The sequence below is a fragment of the Dioscorea cayenensis genome, chromosome 12 (assembly GCF_009730915.1).
Source record: "Dioscorea cayenensis subsp. rotundata cultivar TDr96_F1 chromosome 12, TDr96_F1_v2_PseudoChromosome.rev07_lg8_w22 25.fasta, whole genome shotgun sequence".
Lineage (NCBI taxonomy): Eukaryota > Viridiplantae > Streptophyta > Magnoliopsida > Dioscoreales > Dioscoreaceae > Dioscorea > Dioscorea cayenensis.
Genome location: NC_052482.1, coordinates 14,657,378 through 14,682,074, shown reverse-complemented (window position 1 = coordinate 14,682,074; position 24,697 = coordinate 14,657,378). Strand labels below are relative to the sequence as shown.

Genomic DNA, 24,697 nt, shown 5'->3' with positions numbered 1-24,697 from the left:
CAAAATTTTGCAATTCATCAACTTCCAAATTAGGCTTTCACGAATCATGATCCACCAAATAACAAATTTGACCTTTCTATTCCCTCAAATTTAAATTAGACTTTGAGGGTTCTCTAAATGTAAATCTGATTTTGGTGGTCATTCTAGTTGCAAATTGAGTCTCCATGGTCCTTCAAATTCAAATCAAAGCTTTGTAATACATCAAATTCCAAACGCAGGCTTGCATGCTATACCAAATCTTAAATCGAACTTTTTGAGTCCATTAAATTCAAATTAGACTTTTGTGGTCTATTAAGTCACAAATTGGGCTTTTATAGCTTACAAAATTTAACATTGGACCTTCCCTTTTCATCAAAGTTAAATTGGACATGTGCAACTCATCAAATTTTAAATTGGACTTTTGTAATCCACCAAATTTAAATCAAACCTTTAAAATCCATGAAATCCCAAATTAGGCCTTCATGGTCTTTTATATTCAAGTTGGACCCTTGTAAGACTTTGACCGGCTGGTGTATGACCTATCTTGGAACATCTTAAATTGGCCAAACCTGATGAGTAGTCGGGGTTTCCGTGACCAGGGTGAATCAAATTTATTTTCTTTATTTTTATTTTTTATTTTTAAGTTAAAAGCAAATAAGATGTCATTTCCGTCAACTAAAAAAATTGTAAAAACTGACAAATGCCTTAATTTAAGGCATGTCGAGAATATGCACAGGTGTGGAGAGTAATACAAACTCAACAACACATGTGCTCTCATCTTGCATGGGCTTTAGGGTTTGATCTTAGGTCTTTTACAAAATGAACACCCTAGCAAGGGACCCATTACCAATAGGCCCTTAGTAATGCTTAGTTATATAATAATAATAATAATAATAATAATAATAATAATAATAATAATAATAATGGTTGAGGCATTTTCTTTGTTAATATCTTTTTTGTTAATTTATAATTACCATTAACTGATTAACAATTTGTTCTTTTTTCTTTTAAACTAGTTATTTTATAATTAACATATGGTAATGAATTTCATGTATCATATAACTAAAAAATAACTTATAATTTTAAAATAATATTTTAAAAAATTCCATATTGGCCTGCCATTTACCATTAACAAATTGTAATTTATTTTCATTAATTTATAATTACAATTAAGCGATTAACAATTTATTAAAAATTTATATATCTTATGTAAAACTCTCTTAAAAAAAATTATACAACTACTTTAAATATATGTTTAGGTAATACAGGTTTTAACTCTATAAGTATTATTTTATTTTATTTTTTAAACATATCTCTAATATTTGGTATCACATACACAAACATACCTAACATATGGATTTCATATGTAATTATTAAATAATTAAGGTTATAAAAAAATAATGCACATGAAATAGCTATCTAACCACAAGGCCTATATATAATTTCTAGTTATAAGCAAATATGAATATTACCATGACAGATTGTCAATTCCCCAATTTTGCGAGGTTATCCAATTAAATTTAGTTGCTTTATTTATAACTCTTTTCCTTATATTTTTAATTTGAAAAAATGTTGGATATAAATTTTAATTTTGAAGCAAATTCAAATGCATACTATTATTATCCTATGTCTTCGTACATATATCTGAAAAATAAATAAACAAAACAAATCATATATATACACATGCCCGCATATTGTATTACTTATCTCGTATAACTTTAGGGTGCCATTTGGTTGAAAGTAATATCAAATTATTCTCGGAATCTAGACCAAACAGTGGGAATATTACATTCCTAGAAATTGATAACTTGGACCAAACTAAGGTGGTTTTTTTCGAATGTTAAGCTGGTGATTAGTTAGAGGTAATATCATATTACTTCAGGAATTTGAATCCTGTAATGTAAAATTATAAAGTTTGATTTCTTAGGGGTAATATCAAACTAATCAAAGTGGCCAATTTTTATATTAGATCAACCTCACATATTTTGAAAAAAAAAAAAAAAATTCTTCTACAGTATCAGTTTCTATCTCATAATTCACATGATTTGAGGAGCAACAAGAGATTATTTCAAGCTAGTCCTAAATTATGGAAATAAGATTTTATGACATTGTCTTATGTATAATGTCATTTCTAATTAAATGTACCAATAATCCCAAATTCAACTTGGTCTTATAATGTTTATATTTTCGAATAGCATGTTTTAGAAATGATTAGACGGTTTAATTTTTTAAACAGCCACCCAACTTTGCTTTATTTTCACTTCAGTCATCCAACTTCAAAACATATAAAAGTGGTCATTTAAGTTACAAAAACTTTCACTAGGTAGTCACCAGAGACTCTCCAGTGCCCAATAGCCTAAGTGGCCATAGTAAAGGCTGAGTTAGCAGCTGATGCCCGCATCATCAAGCTTACTTGGCTTGCCCATGTCAGATTAAGTGGCTGACTAGGCAAAATAACCGACACCTCATCCCTTTCTTTTTTCTTCTTCTTCTCTGGCCTCTTTATCTTCTCGCCATTGTTCTGCATGCACCTTTTTCATCAGTTGATGCTTTGACATAGGTTGTAATTTGATCCCATGTCTTCCTTACAACTGCACTAATAAAATTTGTGAATTTGTCCACAAGTTCCTGCATATTGGCTGGGAAGAAATGAGCAGCATAGGAAGGAAGCTTGTAGCTTCATAGAGGAACAAATATCACAAATGGCAAGCCAAACAAAGAATGTCATGGCATAAAAAAAGAGATACCTTTTCTTGAAAAGAAAAGAAAAGAAAAGAGATTACAGACTGATACTCTATGTAGTTTTTTTATCCAAACAGGATAGGACATTACCTTCTCCTCTTTAGAGAAAATAGATCCACAGAGAATCCATTTGTTGTTCTGAGTGGCCGAGCACCTAGAAAAGGATAGAAACAATGAGTTTATTAGCATGCAAAATAATAATAATAATAATAATAATAATAATAATAATAATAATAATAATAATAATAATAATAATAATAATAAGGAAAAGAAGAAGAAGGAGAAGAAGAAGAAGCAATTCCTGGATGCTCAACAAAATTCCTCATGTGATTCATGAGCATCAAGGTATGTTACTTTAATCATATAAATTCATAAGCCTCAAAGCATTTGGTGTAGAATAGCATGGAGTTGCTTGTACTTTTTATTATAAAAAAATTTTATTCAGCTTTTTCCAAAAAAAAAAAGCAATAGTAAAACTCATAGAGAGTAAAGCTTTTAGATGTCCTACATTTGACCAGATGAAGGTTGGTTAGTATGAATCTTGATTCCAATACTCTCTGGACCATCACAAGGCAATTTGAGAGAAGTTTGAGAAGGACAAAGCACAAGATAATTTCCTTTTGCATACACAAAGAACAAGTCAAGTTTCCTTTAGTGACCTTTTACAAATTCTCAAAAAATCAGGATCATGGAACTCAAGAAAATAGAGGTGATAACATATGGAGATGAGAACATACACAATCCCATCGACAACCTCGCAGCTAAACTGCACATGGAACATGACAGCTCTTCTGGCATTTCTCTAAAAACCAACCGAGAACAGTACCCTTCTTCCCACATTTGTTACATGGGCAGAGAAGAAGAACCAACCAAGAGCAGCACCCTTCTTCCCACATTTGCTACATTTAAGCTTTGAGGAGTCCAATATTTCAGCTACCAGAACAATGGCATGAAGAAGAAGACAGAGAAGAAGAAGAACAAGAACAAGAACAAGAAGAACAAGAAGAAGAAAGAAAGAAAGAAAGGGATGAGGTGTCGGTTATTTTGTCTAGTCAGCCACTTAATCTGATGTGGACAAGTCAAGTAAGCTTGATGATGTGGACATCAACTGCTGACTCAGCCTTTATGACAGCCACGTAGGCTATTGGGCGCCGGAAAGTCTCGGGTGACTACCCGGTGAAAGTTTTTATAACTTAAGTGACCACTTTGATACATTTTGAAGTTGGATGGCTGAAGTGAAAATAAAGCAAAGTTAGGTGATTAATAAAAAAATTAACCCAATGATTAGACTCTTATCATGATATATGAATGTGAAAATATTAATATGTAATATTAATATTTTTCAAGTTTTATTTTTTTTAATAAAATTTAATTGTATATATTTTGATACTTTTTTTATTCATATGTAAGAATGGTGGGTGTTGTTTTTAAGAAAGAGGGTGTTTTTAAGGAAAAAAAATAATATGATAAGTTTTAGAAAGAGTTAGCATTGTTGTCTTAGTTTTAAAAATTGAGCCAATGGAATGGAGAGAGAGAGAGAGAGATGTGGAAAAATTGAAGTGTCACTTTTATCATCAAATTAGAAATTAAATTGGGGGAAAAATTATTATAGATGTATAAAAGTTTCAAAACTTCCAAAATAGCCGACATTTGAATATAGTCCATCTTTTCTTTTTTTAATTTTTTAGTCTCTAACCCTCATTCTGTTAGTTAAATTTATAATTTTTCATTTTTGCCCCTTGTGCTGAGAGAGGAAAACCTAATGACATCTAGTTTTTGTACTATATGTACTTTTTCTGATTTTACTTTTCAATTTTTTGTATTATTATCTTAGAAAAAGAGGGGGGAAAAAATACTCTCATCACTCCACCAATTTTTTAAAGTTTTAATCGTTTTTTATACTATTGTGTACTTTTTCAACTTTTGAAAGAAGCAACATACTTTCTCCTTGTGCCCCCACTATCAGTGTAATAGTTGATCTTATAAGCTTTGGGTGCTAAATCCATCCTTTTTTTTTTTCAATTTCCCATGAAAACATGTTAGCCATATAGCCCGGAGTTGGTTACCACATGTTTTTCTCTAAGCCTACCTTCAAGAGAAGACTTGCTTTTCTCCTTCATGGCTGCCGCCTTGATAGTGTAGTGCCTCTTAACTCTAGAAATCTTTGTGGAGTTGGCTTTCCGAAGTCATCTATTCCAGGTTTCTTCTACCCCTCCTCCGCATCACCAAATATGTCTTCCTTCTGCTTGATTGTATTGCCCTTTAACGTGTTATTTTTGTTTTAGTGCCCTTTCAACTCTTGCATATATGTTTGGGAAATGTTACATTATCATGTTCGTAATTTGAGTAGTGCCAATACCCTTATGATGGCTGGTTTCCATGTTTGCTTTTGCATATGGTTAAAATTTTGTTTCATACTCTTAAGCTTAGATGTAAATGCCAAGTTCCAACCATTCATGGGTAATATTTACATGTGGGCATGCTTAAGTTTTAAGTTGAGAATTTGTGGGTGTGTTAAAGGCATATTTTTTTTATTGGTATCCTACATTTTTTATTGGAATTTTTCCGTGGGTGAAAGTTAATATCACTAACGGATTTTGTGACGGAATTCCAACGGAAAGGATTTGGCACCTACAAAGACATCAGTGATGGAATATTATATTATAACCAACGGAATATTCCATCACTGATATATTCCGTTAGAATTCTGTTGGTGAATATTATTAATTTTTTCCTAAGCTTTAAAATATTTTTTTAATATATTTGTAATCGAATTTTGAATTATCACCAATAGAATTTTTTACTATCAGCAACGAAATTTAGTATTATTACCAATAGAATTTTTGGATTAGTACCAATGGAATTTAGTGTTATCACCAACGGAATTTCATATTATCACCAAAGGAATTTAGCACTTTTACCAACGGAAATGTTTACAATCACCGACGGAATTCATGGATTATCACCAATGGAATTTCTTATTATCACCCACATAATTTGGTATTGTCACCAATGGAAGTTTTGGATTATTACCAATGGAATTTGGTACTTTCACCAACAGAATGTTGTATTATCAAAAACGGAATCTATCACTTATATCAACGGAATTTTGTATTATCACCATCGGAATTTTTGAATTATCACCAATGGAATTTAACGCTTTTACCAATAGATTTTTTTACCATCACCAACGGAATGTTTTATTATCACCAACGGAATTTTTATTATCACCAACGAAATTTTGAATTATCAACAAAGGAATTTAATGCTTTTACCAATGGAATTTTTTACTATCACCAATGGATTTTTTTTATTATCACCAATGGAATTTAGCACTTTTACCAACATAATTTTTATTATCACCAACTTAATTTTCGGATTATTACCAACGGATTTTTTTATTATTGCCAACGGACTTTTCGATTATCACCAGTGGGATTTACTAATTTCACCAACAGAATTGTTAAAAATATAAATTGATTATCACCAAGAAATTTTATTTTAAATTTTATTTAATTATATTTAAAAATATAAATTAAATATTTTCATAAAAATTATAAATATTTGCACGAATTGTAAATATCTTATTTGTAAATAAATTTACTTTGAAAAAACATATGCCAACATTATTATTTGCACTCATATGTATTTATTAATATTATTTTTACAATATTTTAAAAATATATACATTTGAGCCAAGTTTAAAAGAGAAAAAAACCCCAAAATCCTTTAACACATATATTCCATTTTGTGAAGTATATATTTAATACGAATGTAATAGTAATATATTATTTGAAATTTATATTTTTATTATTGATTTTAAAAATTTATTGATTGCTTTCTTTAACAATAATATTTTCCAAATTTTACAAATATCATCAATTTAAAAACTAAAATTTATTGATTGTTTTTAAAATTAAATAAATTTAAAGAAAAATAATAAATGTATGGATTCCAAAAAAATTGATAAAATTTTACTTTTTCCAAAAAGCACAAAATATGGTAAATAAAGAATAAAATTGACAAATAATATTACATTTGAAAAATAAAAACTATCAATTATAAATACATTATGTAAATATTGTTTATTTAATTATTTTTTTATATCAATTTTAGTGAACTAGTTAATTGAAAAACAAAAGGCCTATAATTTTTGGACTCATCTATTTATGTTATTATTTATTTTATAATATTTGATTATATATATATATATATATATTCAATCTTTACAAAAATTATGAACTTAATAATGACATATTATTTCAAATTTAAATTTTTTATCATCTATTCTTCCAATATATATTAAAAAAATATTAGTCAAACTTAAAATAGGAAGAAAAGCCTCATTCTTAAAACAAAAAAAAAAACCCAAGTGAAAGACTCCAAGCCCTAATTTTTTCTAAGCCCTTCCCTTTTTCCTCTCTTTCTAAGTGATGATGGCCCCGTCTCCATCTCTACCTTCCCTCCGGCGACCCCTCACCAATCCTCTTGTGAGTCCAACCTCCTCCCTAAGCCCAACCTCTTTCTAAGTGTTCGGTGAGTTTTCTTTTCTAAGTGCGCTGAGGGAGGCGCATGAGATCCGGATCTTGCTATCAAATCCTAGTCGTTGCCAGCAAATCTTGGTGCTAGAGCTACGTCGAACGTTGGCGGCATATACTGCCATATACTAGTTGGTTATCTTGCTCGAAGTCTTATTCTATATTTTGTGATTGTTGTATTTTGTTACTACGCTAGTTTGGAGGTTAGGAGTACTGTGTTGTTCAGTGTCTTATTATCCATATTTGGGTTTTATTCTCTTCTCTATGTTGTACTGCTTATGAATAATGGTAGTATGCTGATTAACTCTGCATGTGAGACCTCTTATCTTGTGTTGGGTGAATGTCTAGGTTCTTATACTATGATGTTAATTAAACTGAGTTATCTCTTGAAATTTATCATGATGAATATCATAGAACTGGGGCTATTCTATTGAAATATTGAAGTATCTACCGTGATGTGATTTCTTGGGCTTGACGTTTTACTTGTAATAGATCAAACCCACAAGTAATATAATAGCTCTCATTTGAGGTGAACCACTACTGTAACATAAAAACTCTCATTTCATACTCTTTTCCATAGTTATGTTTTAAAGGTTGCTCTAGACTGTATATAGGCAAAACCAAAGAAAGATTATTAAAAGTTGATAATAAAAATATTATTAATCAAAAGAGGTTGTTGACATTTTAATAATTGTCTATCTATTTTTATTAATGTTCACAATACAAAGTTGTCTATATATATATAAATAATGTATTTATGTATTGGTGAAAAAGATTTGACCTGAGAGTTCTTCTTAGATGTTGTTCCAAGATAATAATATCATATTAAACTGGCACATGGAATCTAGTTTTTTTTTTCTTCCCAGTGCTTTGTTCGTACTTCTTATCCAATGATGTTGTGGAAGTTTGCTTTTATAGGTGTTACTTCAACTTTAATCTCAGAGATCTTAATGATTTGGATGGATTTAATTTGAAAGGGAGCAAGATTTTCTAGGTTACTTATTATAGAGCATTCTGAATGTTGAAGTGGATATTAATAAGTCCATTATAAATTTGTCAATTGTAATTAGTCAGAGTTCATATTTTTGTGCATGAATGTAATTCCAGTCTAAAACTTTAGCACATGCATATCGGAAGAAGAGAGGAAGTGCCTCCTTCATTGTGTTGTGATTGGTGGTGGCCCTACTTGAGTTGGGTTCAGCGGTGAACTGAGTGATTTTAACATTGTTTTGGAGTATAACTTAATCTGATTTTGTTTAATTTGGGCATACTCTTAGGTTAAAGATGAGCCCAATATATCATATTTCTATTCTATATTCTACAGAGCTCTTGAGCTTATATTTGGAGCCTTCCCAATATAGCAACTGGATCTCTTATCAATGGTAGGCAATTTGCTTTATTGTTAGAAATACTTGTGAAACTTTTATTCTCTATAACAATACAACAAATGATGGTCATTTATAATTTTTATAACACTTTTATTTTTTTCTAAGGGTATATTGTGTGGCAGTCTTAATTTAATTGAATAGCTTCTCACTTCGTTGTTGCTTTTATTATTAATTTACCAAAGGCATATCTATGTTATTGTAAAAGAGTAAAAGAAAACTAATGATGTAAAATTTAAAAAAAAAAGTTTTTTGACATTTTAATTGACTTTGCAGGAATAGCTTCTCTAGATTTTTGACTTTTGCAAAATTGACTTTGCAGGCATAGCCTACAAGCTTTTATTTTGAAGATGGAAGATCATTTCTTGGGCGGCGATAATGTTGTCATCAATGCATCTACCGTTTATGAATACCAATTCGGAATCATCAATAAGAGAGCCTATCACTTGCCCTAGTCTATTGGCTAGCACTTTGGAAATAATTTTACAAGAGGAATTTATCAGACTTATAGGGCGAAAGTCAGAGGTCTTCTCAGGGGAGTTGCTCTTGGCAATCAGCGCTATGTGAATCCAATTGAGACAATCTAAATTTGCCTTTTCTTCAAAGTACTCACAAAGGGAAATCAAGGAATTTTTAATTAGGTCCCAGTGTTTTTAAAAAAAGAAGAAGGGAAAGCCATCTAGACTTGGAGCTTTATCAACACCTAGGTCAAATACTGCCTGTTTAATTTCTTCTAAGGAGAAAGGTTGATCTAAGTTGGTGAGATCAATTCTCTCTTTGAAACTGAAAAGATGTTGCCAATTAAGAAGTAATCTAGAGGATCTAGAATAGCCAAAAAAGAGTCCCAGTTGATTTGAGAAGATCTTGCCAAGGTTTTTGTTCCCCTCAATCCACGAACCGCTGTGACTAATTCTCGGGATAAAGTTTTTTTATTCGCCTTCCATTGCATAGCAGTGAAAGAATTTTGTATTAGAGTCTCCTTCTTTGAGCCAAGTTGATACGGAACATTATTTTTCGACCAAAATTTCTTCTTCTTTTTGAATCGAATATAACTCTAGACATAGTTGGGAAAGATGTTGGGATTCACGATAAGAAAAAAAGCTCGCTCTCACTAATGGTATCTAGAGAGTTCGAGTTCCGAGTAAGGGTTATTTTTTTAGCATTGAAATGGAGCCAAAGTTCTCAATTGCCCACTTCTTGAGCTTAAACTTTAAGTAAATGAGTTTTTAGGAAAGAATGAAGGTGCCACAACCATCCGGATTGGTTTTTGCCACCAATCTACGAATAAGGGACGTTTAAATGCTCATTGGAGTACCAAGATTTCTTTAGGCAAAATATACGAGATCTTGGAAAGTGTGAACCAAAATCAAGGCTTATAATGGCGTGATTGGAACCAAATCTAGGCAGAGCAGATTGACTTGTTCTAGGAAAAATAGAGGACCAATAGTGTGAGAGTAAGAATCAGCTAAAGATGTCCAAATTGGATTGGCTTGGCCATTGGTCCAAGTAAAGCCTCTACCATGAAGTGGGTGGTTTAAGAGACTGAAATCATCTAGGAGATTTTGTGCCAAAGCGAAGTCACCTAGATTGGGAAAGCATCTATTTTTATCATTCAAGGAAAAGACAGTGTTGAAATCCCCACAAAGGACCCAAGTGGTATAACTCAAACTTCTCACATAATCAATTTCATTTAAGAAATTGGTTCAAAGAGATCGCGAATTAGTTCCATAGACAGTCATACATATCCAAGTTAAGATATCAAGGCGACTAGTAAATTCCAGGGTGAGGGAAAATACCTTTGAATGAATTAGGGACCCACTAATTTTAGAGCTATCACAAGCCATGATAATTCCCCCACTGGTACCGATAGGGTGGAATAATTTCAAAAGAGTCAAAGGAATCTACCCCGATCTCATTCCAAAGCGATCTATGAATGTCTTGAAGTTTGAATTCACGAGATGAAAAACTATATTTGTTTCTATGGATAACAAGAAATATTTCACTAGGTGTCTTTTAAAGGGTCTATGTAAACCCCTAACATTACAGGAAATGATTTTCATGGAGAAAGGTCGGTTGCTTAGGAGGAAGGCCTCGAAGACTGTCCTACGGTAGAAAGAGCTCTATCTGCTTCTATTTTCTTCAGTGTTTCAAAACATTTAGATTTATGTTGGGGAGAGCCCAAAAATTTAACACCGCAAGCTGAACTATAATTTTGAAGCTGAGCATTGGACTAAGAATTGAGAGAAGCGTAATTTAAAGGAATTGTACCTTCTCTAGGATTTTCAAGAATATTCTTCTTAGTAGATCCAGATAGTAAAGGGATGAAGCCTGCTTCTTCATTTCATCTGGTAGAAGTTTTTTTTATCTATCACTTTTTATGAATCAGGGCAGTTAACTAAGGCATTTGTTGTGGGAAGAATTGGTCGATATTACGAGGTTTTGTGGTCCGACTAGATGTGGACTCTCCGGGCCATCAAGATCCATTAGGCCATCTTCCTCAAGATCTTCATTGAGCTCATCGGTTAGCGTGGCTGCCTATCTCGCGAGATGGAGGCTTCGGAGAAGTATCAACATCAACAAAGTTATATTGTAGGTAATCTTGTTCAACTTCAACACCCAGTCTACTAGTTCCTCATCAAGAGGCTCTTCAATGGCCTTGAAAGGGGGGATTCCATAGAGATGGCAAATTTGTCAGAATTTACTTTAGGAATTAGTGTTCATCCCCCTTGCAAAACAACCAAGGTGTAGCCTTTTGGAATTGAAATCAATGGAGGGAGAAATTTCAAGTGATCTGGAAGTGAACCTGATTTTGAAGAGGAAATAATTTGAGAAGAATAAGTGGAAGAGGCAATACTTAAAATCTTATCACGAGGTAAGATTAGTGGGGAAGAATAAGAGAGAGAGAGTATGTAGAAATCTTATCTTGAGGCACAAAAGCATCAGCTTCCTTTGAGTGGAAGATGTTGCTTAAGGAGGGCTATCTCGAGGCAAGATGGAAGAAAGAGATGAATCAATCTCTTTATCTCGAGTCAACTCATTTAATAAATGAGTTGAAGTAATCTTATCCCAAGACAACTCGGAAGAACGAGATGAGATAATCTCTTTATCTTGAGGAGGTTTAGTTTTAATGGATGCTAAAGCATCATCATGAAGCACATCTCAAGGAAAAATAGGAGTATAATTCTTTGGAATCTCAGTGGCTTTTACAACCTCATCACAAGGCAAAGGATCAGGTATCACATCCTTCAGATTAACTCAGAGATTCAAGGTTTTCATCCTGATCTCTAGGCGAGGTGAGTGCCGAATGCATGGTGCCTAATCTAGGAGAGTGCGAATCATGAGGCCGATAGACGGGCATTAAACAAGATGTTTGTGTTACTTTAGATTTGAGAGAGGGATGCTCAAGTCTTCCAACAACACAATGAAGCTCCTCACACCAACGTCTACCACCAATTGCATGTAGGATCTAGTCGAAGCGTATAAGCTTAATCTCCTTGTGTTGTATATGTTTTACATGAAACTTGAGAAAACAAAGTTATTCTTTTGTGCTGCAAAACTTACAGCCTTTTCTAATTTTCACATGCCTTTATATAACTATCCAGTCATTGCAAGTAAAGAGAAAAGAACGTGGGCTAACAATGTGGCCAACACTTGAGTCACGTCATGCTTTTGGCTGATCTCAGGATTTTTTGCACACAAACTCATGAATGCACACAAACTAATGCAGAAAGATAAAATAATAGAAAAAATTGATTACCACACCAAGATTAATTTCAACAAATCACACGCCCTTAATCATGATGCCTTGATTTTACCTCAAACACACCCAGCTTCTGTTGTATCCCGATGAATTTGGTGTGTCCAAGAGCCTTTGTTAAAATGTTAGTGAGCTATCTGTTGGTGCTGACATGTGCCACAACTACCTTGCCATCTTCGACACACACACGAATGAAATGAAACCTTGTGCCGATATGTTTACTGCGGTCATGATGTACTGGGTTTTTGCATAGTTCAATCACCAATTTGTTGTCTACTAGTAGTTTGACTTCACAAGGCATGGTACCCTTTAAGTCTCCAACCAATCGGCTAAGCCACATCCCTTGACATGCCGCCATTGCTGCTGCAATGTACTCCTTCTCACAGGATGAAAATGTGACAATCTTCTGCTTCTGCGATGCCCATGTGATAAGACTTGCACCAAGGAAGAATGCCATTCCTGTAGTGCTCTTACGGTCGTCAAAGTCGTCGACGAAGATAGTCGCATCGGACCCGACCATCTCGGACTCCAACACGAGCGTGCTTCTTATAACGACGATCCAAAAACCCGTTGGTGTTAATCCGGGGACGTGGGTGGTGTTTTTCCTGTGACATAGCATGCCTTATCGACCGGTCACTAGACATGGATGCTAGTGAAAGGGTAGGCTAACCTTTGGGTTCAGGTGGTAGCACGTGATGCTTGGTACTTTTGCTTGTTTTGTTGTATCTCGTACAACAAGTATGATTTAGTGTTTTGTAGCCCGGATCCCCGGTCTTTATTTTTGCTTCCTGTCTTCATTTTTGTTTTTTGGGGAAAATAACCGTGTGTTATCATTGTCTCTTTCCTTTTGTTCTTTAGTTATGTGTAAGAGATGAAGCATCCGGTGCAAGATTGAATCAACGAGTAAGAAGAAGTCTCTTTGGATGATCCAATCCTTTGTCTCCACTTGTTTTTCTTTTCCTCTTATTGTTCACAGGCTAAACAGACTTTGCACTTGCAGTTGCCGGTTGTGACTGATCACTGGCTTGAAACCAACATCTGGTATCAGAGCGTCGTCGAGATCCCAAGTCCATGCCAAAGTACCTCCGTCTTGAAGATATGTCGATCTCAACGCAGCAAGCGACGAGGGACGGGATGGTGCCTTTGCACTATCCGATGCTTTCGTCCACAAACTATTCTACGTGGGCGATCAAGATGGAGGCCAATATGGACGCCCAAAGAGTATGGGAAGCTGTTGAGCCGGTGGCCGGAGTGGCGGTGGACGTGAGAAAAGACAAGTTGGCTCGCGCTTGCATTTTCCAAGCCGTTCCTGAAGATGTACTGCTGCAGATAGCAAAGAAAAAAAACGGCAAAGGAGGCATGGGAGAGCCTCAAGACTCGTTATCTTGGTGTGGATAGGGTAAAGAAAGCGAGAGTGCAAACTCTCATGAGCGACTTCGAAGCTTTGAGGATGAACGAGGTGGACTCCATAGATGATTTCGCTGGGAAAATCAGTGGTGTGGCTAACAAACTCAGTGAGCTTGGAGCTTCTGTGAAGGATGGCACACTTGTGAAGAAGTTATTTAACTCGGTTCCAAGCAAATATCTTCAAGTATTGGCCTCACTTGAGCAGTTGTTTGACGTGGATGAGATGCCGTTTGAAGAAGCTATAGGTCGTCTGAAAGCTTATGAGAAGAGGGTTAAGAAAGATGATAAGCAAGGCAACCAACTTCTTCTCACTCGTGAAAAGTGGAGTGCCCGCACTAAGAGAGTCAGTGGGGAGCCACAAAGACATGGTGCTACCAGCTCTGAGGGTCGGGGCTGGGGGAAAACTCGGGGCAGAGGACGTGGACGGCACAGTGGAGGACGCGGTGGCGCAACATTGTCACGCTTGGATGGTGCAAGTGGAAGTAGAGATAAACAACATATATAATGTTTCAACTGTGATAAGATGGGACATTTTGCCTCTGAATGTTGGAGTAAACGACGAGAAGATGAAGTGAATCTCATAGACAATGAAGAAAAGGAGCCAACTTTGATGCTGTCAGTAGCCCATAAGATGGAATACAAGGAACAGAAGCAACATGGTGTAGTGTTATTGAATGAAGAGAAGGTAATACCCGGATTGTTTGGCGCTGAAGAGGGTGATGTACATGATATTTGGTACTTAGATAATGGTGCTAGTAACCACATGACTGGAGAAAAAGGAAAATTCTTTAAATTAGATGAAAGCATTACTGGAATGGTGAAATTTGGTGATGGATCAATGGTCGAAATAATGGGAAAAGGCACCATTCTGTTTCAGTGCAAGAATGGAGATCAATGGGCCTTATCTGAAGTTTATTTCATTCCAAAATTATGCAACAATATCATTAGCCTTGGTCAAATGACTGAGGAGGGAAATGAAGTCAAAATGGCAGGTGACTTACTGAGAGTGTATGACAGAAGTGGCACACTACTGATGCGAGTGAAACTCTCGTCAAACAGATTATACAAAATCAAGTTAGAGGGATGCAAGCCATCATGTTTCTTGGCCAACTTGGAGGACCCGACATAGCTATGGCACACAAGATTGGGTCACGTCAACTTCCGGGCCTTAAAGCTTATGGCTGAAAAACAGTTGGCCGTCGGCCTCCCTGCTATCACTCAACCTAACAAGATCTGTGAAGGATGCCTTGTAGCCAAACAAACAAGGAATCCATTCCCAGATCATGCACACTTCAGAGCAGCAAAGTCGTTAGAGCTAGTGCACATTGACCTGTGTGGGCCGATCTCGCCTTGCACTATAGGAGGTAATAAGTATTTTTTTCTTGTTGTAGATGATCACAACCGGTGGATGTGGGTGTTTTTCCTTAAATCTAAGGACCAAGCATATGCAGAGTTCATAAAGTTCAAAACCTTGGCGGAGAATGCGTCGGAGCACAAGATCAAAACATTACGATCGGATCGTGGAGGCGAATTCCTATCAAAGGAATTTACAAGATATTGTGAAGAACATGGTATAGAAAGACAATTCACTGCTCCTTATACCCCGCAGCAGAACGGCATGGTGGAACGAAAGAACCGGACGGTGATGGCCATGGCGAGATCCTTGCTCAAGAGCATGAGCATCCCGGGGAGGTTCTGGGGTGAAGCAGTAAAGCATTATGTTTATCTACTGAATCGTCTACCAACAAAAGCGTTGAGAGAAAGCACTCCCTATGAAGCCTGGACTGGAAGAAGACCCTCTCTTGATCATCTGAGAGTATTTGGATGTGTGGCCCATGCGCTAGTCACACACCCTTATCTCAAGAAACTCGATGATCGAAGTCAACCAATGATATACATTGGGGTGGAGGATGGAAGCAAGGCCCACCGCCTGTATGACCCACAACAAGGTAAGCTTCATATAAACCGAAATGTGTGTTTTTCAGGAAGATGAAAAATGGCACTGGAGTGATTGCACTGAAGAAGATACTAACGGTCAACCAGAGTTTGCAATAGCAACCACTACTGAAATGCCAGATAATACACCAAGAGAAAGTACTAGGATGGAAGGAAACATGACAGACACAATAAGAACATCGCTAGATGAAGGGAATGAATCACAGGGAGGAGCATGAATGTCGGCAGAAATCTCCATCACACCCTCGGCACCATTGTTCACAGATGTGCCCACAATTGCGTTGACTGAAGACACACACTATGTCACTCCGGATGACAGCGAGAGATCAAGTCGTTATCGAATGCTCTCGGACATCTACGCCGAGACAGAAGAAGACCAATCCTTTGAACATCTGCTACTAATGGAGGCTGAGGAGCCCACTTCGTATCGCGAGGCGAAAAATGAAGATGTGTGGGTGCAGGCCATGAAGAGGGAACTAGAGTCCATTGAAGAGAATAAAACATGGTATCTCACTGAACTACCATCAGGACAGTTCCCCATTGGACTGAAATGGGTGTTCAAGGTGAAACGAGACTCTGGTGGAAATGTAGTTAAACATAAGGCGAGGTTGGTGGCAAAAGGATACAAACAACGGCAAGGTATAGATTTCGATGAGGTTTTGCACCGGTAGCAAAATTAGACACTATTCGTGTTATACTTGGTGTGGCGGCTAGCTGAGGATGGGAGGTACATCATATGGATGTGAAATCCGCCTTTCTAAATGGTGATCTAGTTGAAGAGGTTTATGTTACACAACCAGAAGGCTTTGTGATTCGAGGAAAGGAACACATGGTATACAAGTTGTCAAAGGCTCTATATGGCCTTCGTCAAGCTCCTAGGGCATGGAACATACGCCTGGATGGGAGTTTAAAGCACCTTGGGTTTAACCGATGCTCACAGGAACCAGCACTTTACACCAGAGGAGAAAGAGACAAAGTTGATGTTATAGTCGGAGTGTATGTCGATGACTTGATCATAACCGGGAGAAACACCGAAGAAATCAAGCTGTTCAAAGGGGAGATGATGAGGGAATTTGAGATGAGTGATTTGGGGCACCTAACATACTATCTGGGCATTGAAGTAGAGCAAAAGGAGGAGAAAATAGTGCTCAGGCAAACAGCTTATGCGAAAAAGGTTTTACATCAATTTGGTTTGGCTGAGTGCAACTCGGCTAAACACCCAATGGAACACAAGTTGAGATTGCACAAAGACAGTGAGGGAGAAGAGATAGATACAACTGAGTATCGCAGGGTCATTGGGTGTCTACGTTATCTCCTTCACACCAGGCCGGACCTCTCGTATGCGGTTGGGATGGTAAGTAGACACATGGAGAGACCAACTATGCTGCACCATAAGACAGTAAAACACATAATGAGATACTTGAAAGGCACAATCTCATTTGGTTTGGTCTACACGAGGGGAAATGGTGAAGAAAGACTTGTTGGTTTTTCGGATAGCGACCTCGCTGGTGACTCAGATGATAGAAGAAGCACGGGTGGGATGGCCTTCTATCTGAACAACAATTTGATCTCATGGACATCACAGAAACAAAGAACTGTGGCACTATCTTCTTGTGAAGCTGAGTTTATGGGTCTGCAGCTAGCTGACTTGTCAAGCTATCTGGCTGATTAACTTGATAGGAGAGATGACTGGATGTAGACCTGAACCGGCTATATTATTCATCGACAACCGATCAGCCATTGATCTGATGAAAAATCCAGTTCACCACGGACGCAGCAAGCATATCGACATGCGCTACCATTTCATTCGTGAGTGCATTGAAAGAGGGCAGATTTGTGTGAAGTATATAAGTTCGGGTGAACAGAAGGCGGATATCCTGACAAAAGCTCTACCATGTATAAAGTTCGTCATGATGCGCTGTCAGCTTTGAGTTTGTGAACTTGAGCCACGTCAAGATTAAGGGGAAGCTTGTTGGTGTTAATCCAGACGTGGGTGGTGTTTGCCTGTTGACATAGCATGCCTTAACAGCCTGGTCACTAGACATGGATGCTAGTGAAAGGGGTAGGCTAACCTTTGGGTTCAGGTGGTAGCACGTGATGCTTGGTACTTTTGCTTGTTTTGTTGTATCTCGTACAACAAGTATGATTTAGTGTTTTGTAGCCCAGATCCTGGTCTTTATTTTGCTTCCTGTCTTCATTTTTGTTTTTTGGGGAAAATAACCGTGTGTTATCATTGTCTCTTTCCTTTTGTTCTTTAGTTATGTGTAAGAGATGAAGCATCTGGTGCAAGATTGAATCACTGAGTAAGAAGAAGTCTCTTTGGATGATCCAATCCTTTGTCTCCACTTGTTTTTCTTTTCCTCTTATTGTTCACAGGCTAAACAGACTTTGCACCTGCAGTTGCCAGTTGTGACTGATTACTGGCTTGAAACCAACAAAACCAACCATGCCACTCATATACCTCAAGATGTGTTTGACATCAGCCATGTGCTACATCGTTGGTGCCTCCATGTACCGGCTAACAATGCCAATGGCATAGGCGATGTCCGGTCTAGTGTTCACTAGGTATAGTAGACACCCGACTATGCTGCGATACTTAGTGGCGTCTAATATGGAACTACCATCCTTTTTCCTCAGCTTCAGTCTATTTTCCATCGGGGTTAGGTATGGATTACTGCAAGCCATGCCAGAAAGATCCAATATTTTATGCGCATAGCTGCTTTGGCACATTGTGATCATCTCATCATTTTTCTTAACCTCAATTCCCAAGTAGTAGCATAGGAGACCGAGATCACTCATGCTGAATAGATTCTCTATCTGATCCTTGTATTTGGTGATGTTGTTGACGCGTAAGCCGGTGATGATCAGATCATCGACGTATACCCCTATGAGCAATAACGTGTCACCCTTTGTTCTCCTATACGCTACATGTTCTTGAGGACTTCTTTCAAAACCGAGCGAGGTCAATGAGCTTTCGAGTTTGGAATTCCACTTGCGCGAGGCTTGACGTAGACCACAGAGTACCTTGCGCAGTTTGAGTACCATGTGTTCATGCAAGCCTTCGATATAACCAAGGGGTTGTTGCACGTACACCTCCTCAGCGAGTTTGCCATTCAAAAATGAGGACTTAATGTCTATATGATGAACTTGCCAACCACCATGAGCATCTAGTGCAATCAGGAGCCGCACAATCTCCATACGCGCCACCGGCACCAATACCTCATTGAAATCCATCCCCTATCGTTGAGCGTAGCCCTTTGTAACAAAACGAGCTTTGTGCTTGATGATGTTACCTGCAAAATCCTTTTTTACCTTGAACACCCACTTGAGCCTAATGGCTCTATGCCCGGAGGGGAGGTTGGCAAGTACCCATGTGTCATTGCTATAGATGGACTGTATTTCATCGTCAATGGCGTGCTTCCAGCACATCCCCATCAGTGCCGCTCAACACTAACAGGCTCCTCGGCAGCCAAAACACAAAACTTGCTATACTTGATGTCATCTTCATACATCACTGGCTGGGTCGTGTCATAGATGTTTGACACCATCTTGTACCATAGATATGCACCCTCTGAGTTTCGTGACATGTTTGTAGATGGTGTCACACTCTTGACATCGTCTAATGCGCTGGGAGTCAATGATATATTCAGGTCTGGCGTTGATCATCCCAATGATCTTTCATCAATTGTCAGAGTCATGTTCATGACATTAATCGGAGAACCTATTACATGATAAGCAGTATACCCAACGGTGAAATAATTGTCACCACAGTCAATAGATTTAGTTAAGGTCGATGCCCAATCCCATTTCTTCTCCTGAAACACGACATCTCGTGTTACATGTAGCTTCTTTGCCCCTGGGTTGTAGACGCGATAGGCCTTGGATCCCTCTTCATAACCGAGGAACACCATCTGCATTGATTTGTCTGATAGCTTCATCACATCGAGGCTAACCTTCTTCACATGCGCTACGCAAGCGAACACGTGGAGGTAATGCACACTTGGCTTTCTTCTGTACTATGCCTCATAAGGTGTTTTCCCATCGAGACTCCGTGTTGGCGCTCGGTTTAGGATCTACTCAAAGCGTATAAGCTTAATCTCCTTATGTTGTATATGTTTTACATGCAACTTGAGAAAACAAAGTTATTCTTTTGTGCTGCAAAACTTACAGCCTTTTCTGATTTTCACGTGCCTTTATATAACTATCCAGTCATTACAAGTAAAGAGAAAAGAACGTGGGCTAACAATGTGCCCAATACTTGAGTCACGTTAGGCTTTGACCGCATCAACCGTGGATGTGGCTTAATGGACTCATTCAAACCTTTTTATCCATGTTGTAAATCTCAGGACTTTTTGCACACAAACTCATGCATGCACGCAAATTTATGCATACACACAAACTAATTCAGAAAGATAAAATAATAAAATAACTGATTACTACAACATGATTAATTTCAACATTGCAAAGGAAAAGACATTGGTTTCTTCAACCTGGCCATCACTTAGAGATACTTGAGGGATGAGTCTTCTCTCTTTTTCATGTAGATTAGGTCACCAAAGGGATGAAGAACCAAGACGATAGAGTCCTAGTTCCAATAGTGCAAAGGTGTATTTGAGAGTTTGATCCATTGGTAGTTGGTGGTGGTAAGGGCATGAGAGCCGAACTCCATTGTCCATGGCGAAATGCTGACAAAACATTGCCCGTGCTTTGAGTTGAACGTGAGTGGGGTATGTGAGGTTTCCGATCAAGCCGATGTTCAGCAGATTTGGTAAAGCAATTGACAAAGAGATCATGATGGCATTTCTTGAGATGACCTTGATAATAATCATGTTCTCAAGTCTTCTGGATTTTATTATTTCTTCAGAGATGGACAAAGAAACTCTCATCAGAGGAAGATCCAGCGAAGTATGCATGGTTGTCGAGGAAGACGCGACGTGGAGAAGCGATCTATCATCATAATAAAATTTTTTTTTACCTCTACCTTCTCTTTTCATCATCTTGTCCTTGCGGTGACCTCTAAGAGGGCAGTTGATGGCAATCTAGTTGGCTTTGGCACATTGTCGATAGGTAAGCTAGTGCCAGCATTCCTCAGTAGAATAGCCCGGTCTCAGGCAATTCTTGCAATTGTTAGAAGAATTAGTTGTTAATGTTGCGGCATATAAGGTATCGCATGATACATATCGGTATAATCTAAATTATCATGATTTATCATGTGTATCTATCGTAGGAATTCATAAAGTTACAACTCTATCTAAGAAACTTTTCACTTCATCTTTTTTGCAAAGTTTTGATGGCAAAGAAAAAAAAAATAATTTAATGAGATTTTTTATAGAGAAACCCTAAATAAGATGTCCTATAGAGTCTCAGACCCTATGTTAGTATTTAAATTTTCATTTCTATATTTTAAACATTTTATTCATTCTTTTTTCCCCTCTTGTTTACTAAGCTTTTTTTTTTTTATGATTTCAAAAAAAATTTACACTTGAAGTTTATGATAAGTTTATAATTAATTTCAATAGCAACTTTTAAATTAAAAAATGATACAATCTAAATGCGTTTATTTAGATCATACAAGAATCATAAGTGTTAGAGTAATATTATACCTGTATTTGTATATTATATTTATGTGTATATACATACTCGTATACTTCATTCATGTATATATATGGGTTGTTGCCCTAATGAAATTCATTCACTTTGTTCTTTCATATCTTGTCTATCATGGTATCGAGGGCCACGGTACCTCTGTGCAGTGTATTTGTTAGCTCTCCCGAGCGAGCTTTGTCTTCTTCTGGGACTTTTGGTTCCTCCGGTCTTTGTTGGCTCTCCGATGAGCTTTGCCTCATCAAAGCTTTGTTCCGTTCATCTCTGTTAGCTACCACACGAGCCTTGTATCATCACCGGCACCTTCTTCTGACGAGTGTTCTTCTGCTCTCAGACCTTTGTTCTCTGTTACATTCTGATCCTTGCTTTGATCTCCGACGAAGCATTGTCCTTATCTTTTTCCTTTGCTTTGACATTACATCAAGATTTCCTACTTGTGTTCGTTGTAGCGCCTGCCTTGCGACTAAAGTCGCGACAAGCCTCTTCATCATGATCCACAGCCACCACCAACCTTTCATCCGGCAAGTCAACATCCAAAACTATTTTCTTGCTTTGATTCCCCGACAGCCGTGCATCCATTCAGCAGCTCAAGTTCCAAGCATTTGTTTTATTTTTTTTTGTTTAGATTCTATTATTATCATTAACAGTATCTATTATATATATGTATACATATTAAACGACTCAAGTCCGGAGCTAATTGTTTTTCCCCGCCTTTATCTATAATCTACTGCTTTTACTTAAAACAAACTCAAATCCCGAGCTATTTGACATTTTCTTTTTTTGCTCTAATTCCTGCCTTTATTCTAATACATCGTATCCCTTTATCATTACTATTATTTATTCCCACGCTTTTGTTTATATATATGGCCACTTCTTCCTCTTCACATTTTCCGGCTCCGATTGATGTTAAATTAAATGGTTCCAACTACAAAGAGTGGTTCTACTACGTTCGCATTGTTCTACTTGGCATGGATACGCTTGGCCATGTCGAAGGTACTCTCCCCGACCCTCTACACCCGATGCCTCATGGACACTTGCTGATCATCGTACTATGACTATTATTTGTCAGTCTTGTGAAATTGATATTTGTATAGAAATTGGGCATCTTTCTACTGTTCATGCAATGTGGGAACACTTGAGTCGTATGTTTGAGCATTCCAGCTCTGCTCGTCAATATGCCATTCTTAAGGATCTCACTCACATCCAGCAACGTGAGCGTTCCATCAGGGAATATGTCAGTGAGTTGTGATCTCTGTGGCGTCAGCTTGATTCTTTGGAGAAGTCTATTTGCTTGAAATGCACATGTTGTACAACTCGCATTCAGTCATGCCAAACCACGGTACCTGCTCGAATTTTTGATACGCCTTCATCCACGAGTTTGAGGTCGCTGACCAAGCCCGCTTTCAATCGAGATCCTCTTCCATCTTTTGATGATGTCATTCGTGATGTTATTGCTGAGGAAACCGTCTCGACGACATTATCTCCACGACTTGCCTCTCTGCGACCGCGTTCGCGTGACCACTCCACGCTCCTCTCGGGTATCCTCTGGTCTATCTGGGCAACCACCTCTTGCTTCATCCACAGCCTCACGATCTTCTATTATACATTATTACGATGAGCGTCACGAGTCGTATGAAGAGTCGGTGTCTCAAGCTTACGCACCGGCGCAGCAGTCGTCATCGGTCTCCGTCCCTTCGTCTCGATCTTACCTTCCTCCCTCAGCCGCCTCGGTTTCGACTTCGTTTCTCGCTCGATGATATTATCTCTCAAGTTGCTCGACTCTTGAATAGATTCATGCTATGCGGTGGGCTCTATCCTCCGGTAGCTTCCTCTGCTATATGCATTGCATCCGGTATGTCTTCCTCCTCTTGGATTTTTAGATTCACGGTGCTACTCATCCTTATGACTCATCGATATCTCTAGCCTAGTCTCCATTTCCAAGCCTCACACCCTTTTCCGGTGTTTGTACTCTTCGATGGGGAGCCTTCATCCTGTCACGCAGTATGGTCATCTTCTGACTAACTCTTTTGACATTCCTAACGTTCATCATGTCCCTGGCCTAACTCTCAACCTCCTTTCTGTTAGCCAGCTCACTGATCATGGTCTTACTATTACCTTTTCTTCTTCCACTTGTTCTGTGCAGGACCATCTTACAGGCGGAGGTTGGGATCGGGACGTAGAGTTGGTGGCCTCTATCACTTAGATTATCTTCATCTTCTCGCTCTTCCATCTTACTGCTGTTGCCGCTCATGTGTTCTCTTGATCGTTGGCATAGTCGCCTCGGTCACTTGTCTAGTTCTCGCCTGAAACTCTTATCAAGTTTAGGTAGTCTTGGTTCTGTTTCTCCTCCTTCTTCTCATCCTTGTCTGGGTTGTAAACTTGCTAAACAAACAGCTCTTCCTTTTTCTTCCCGAGAATCTATATCCGAATCTACTTTTGATCTTGTTTACTCTAATGTTTGGGGTCCTTCCCCCCTCTCATCTCTTGGAGGATTCCTCTATTACATATCTTTCATTGATGACTACTCGCGCTATACTTGGCTTTATTTAATGCGTTCTCTATTTGAAGTTTATGCCATTTACTCTCAATTTGCGCAAATGGTATATACTCGATTTGAGTAAGCGTATTAAGATCTTTCAGCTCCGATGGGGCACGTGAGTTTATCTCTCACATCTTCCAGAACAATACTCTCCGCTCATGGCACTATTCCTCGCCGATCTTATCCATACACACTCGCCGAGAATGGGGTCACTGGCGTAAACATCGATCATATCACGGACACTCTGCACGTGCACTCCTTTTTGCCTCGTCATTCCTCGATCCTTACGAGTTTGAGGCCATTGTAACCTCTGTCTATCTCATTAATTGCACTCCTTGGTCCCCTCTCTCTGGCATCACGCCATATGAATGTCTTTACTCACTTTCTCCCTTTTATGGCCATCTTCGCACTTTTGTTGTACTTGTTTCGTTCTTTTGCCTTCCATCGAGCGGAACAAACTCTCTCCATGTTTTACAATGTGCATTTTTCTCGGGTACAGTTCTGAACATAAGGGCTATCGCTGCTATGATCCTCATTCTCATCATCCTCGTATTTCCCGTCACGTCACCTTTCTTGAAGATACCCCTTACTTTTCTTCCTCCTCCTCGAATCTTTCTTTTCTTCAGTCTCCTTCTAGTGCATCCACTTCTCTCCCATCTATAGTTCTTCCGAGTTCCACTAATACTTCCAATCCTATGCCTGTTCCTGCTGTCTCAACAAACACTTCCTCTGTTCTTCCTTCCTCCAGGTGCATTGATGAATCTAGTGATTCACCTTCTCTCACCTCTGA

At 37.8% G+C, this 24,697-nt stretch overlaps 1 protein-coding gene across 1 annotated transcript; it reads left to right on the top strand.

Moving 5' to 3' along the window:
* Nucleotides 1–13,827: 13,827 nt before the first annotated feature.
* LOC120273192 lies at nt 13,828–14,313 on the top strand. Its single transcript, XM_039279829.1, has one exon. It carries the CDS (start codon nt 13,828–13,830, stop codon nt 14,311–14,313), a length of 486 nt encoding a protein of 161 aa, XP_039135763.1.
* The last annotated feature ends 10,384 nt before the right edge of the window (nt 14,314–24,697 follow it).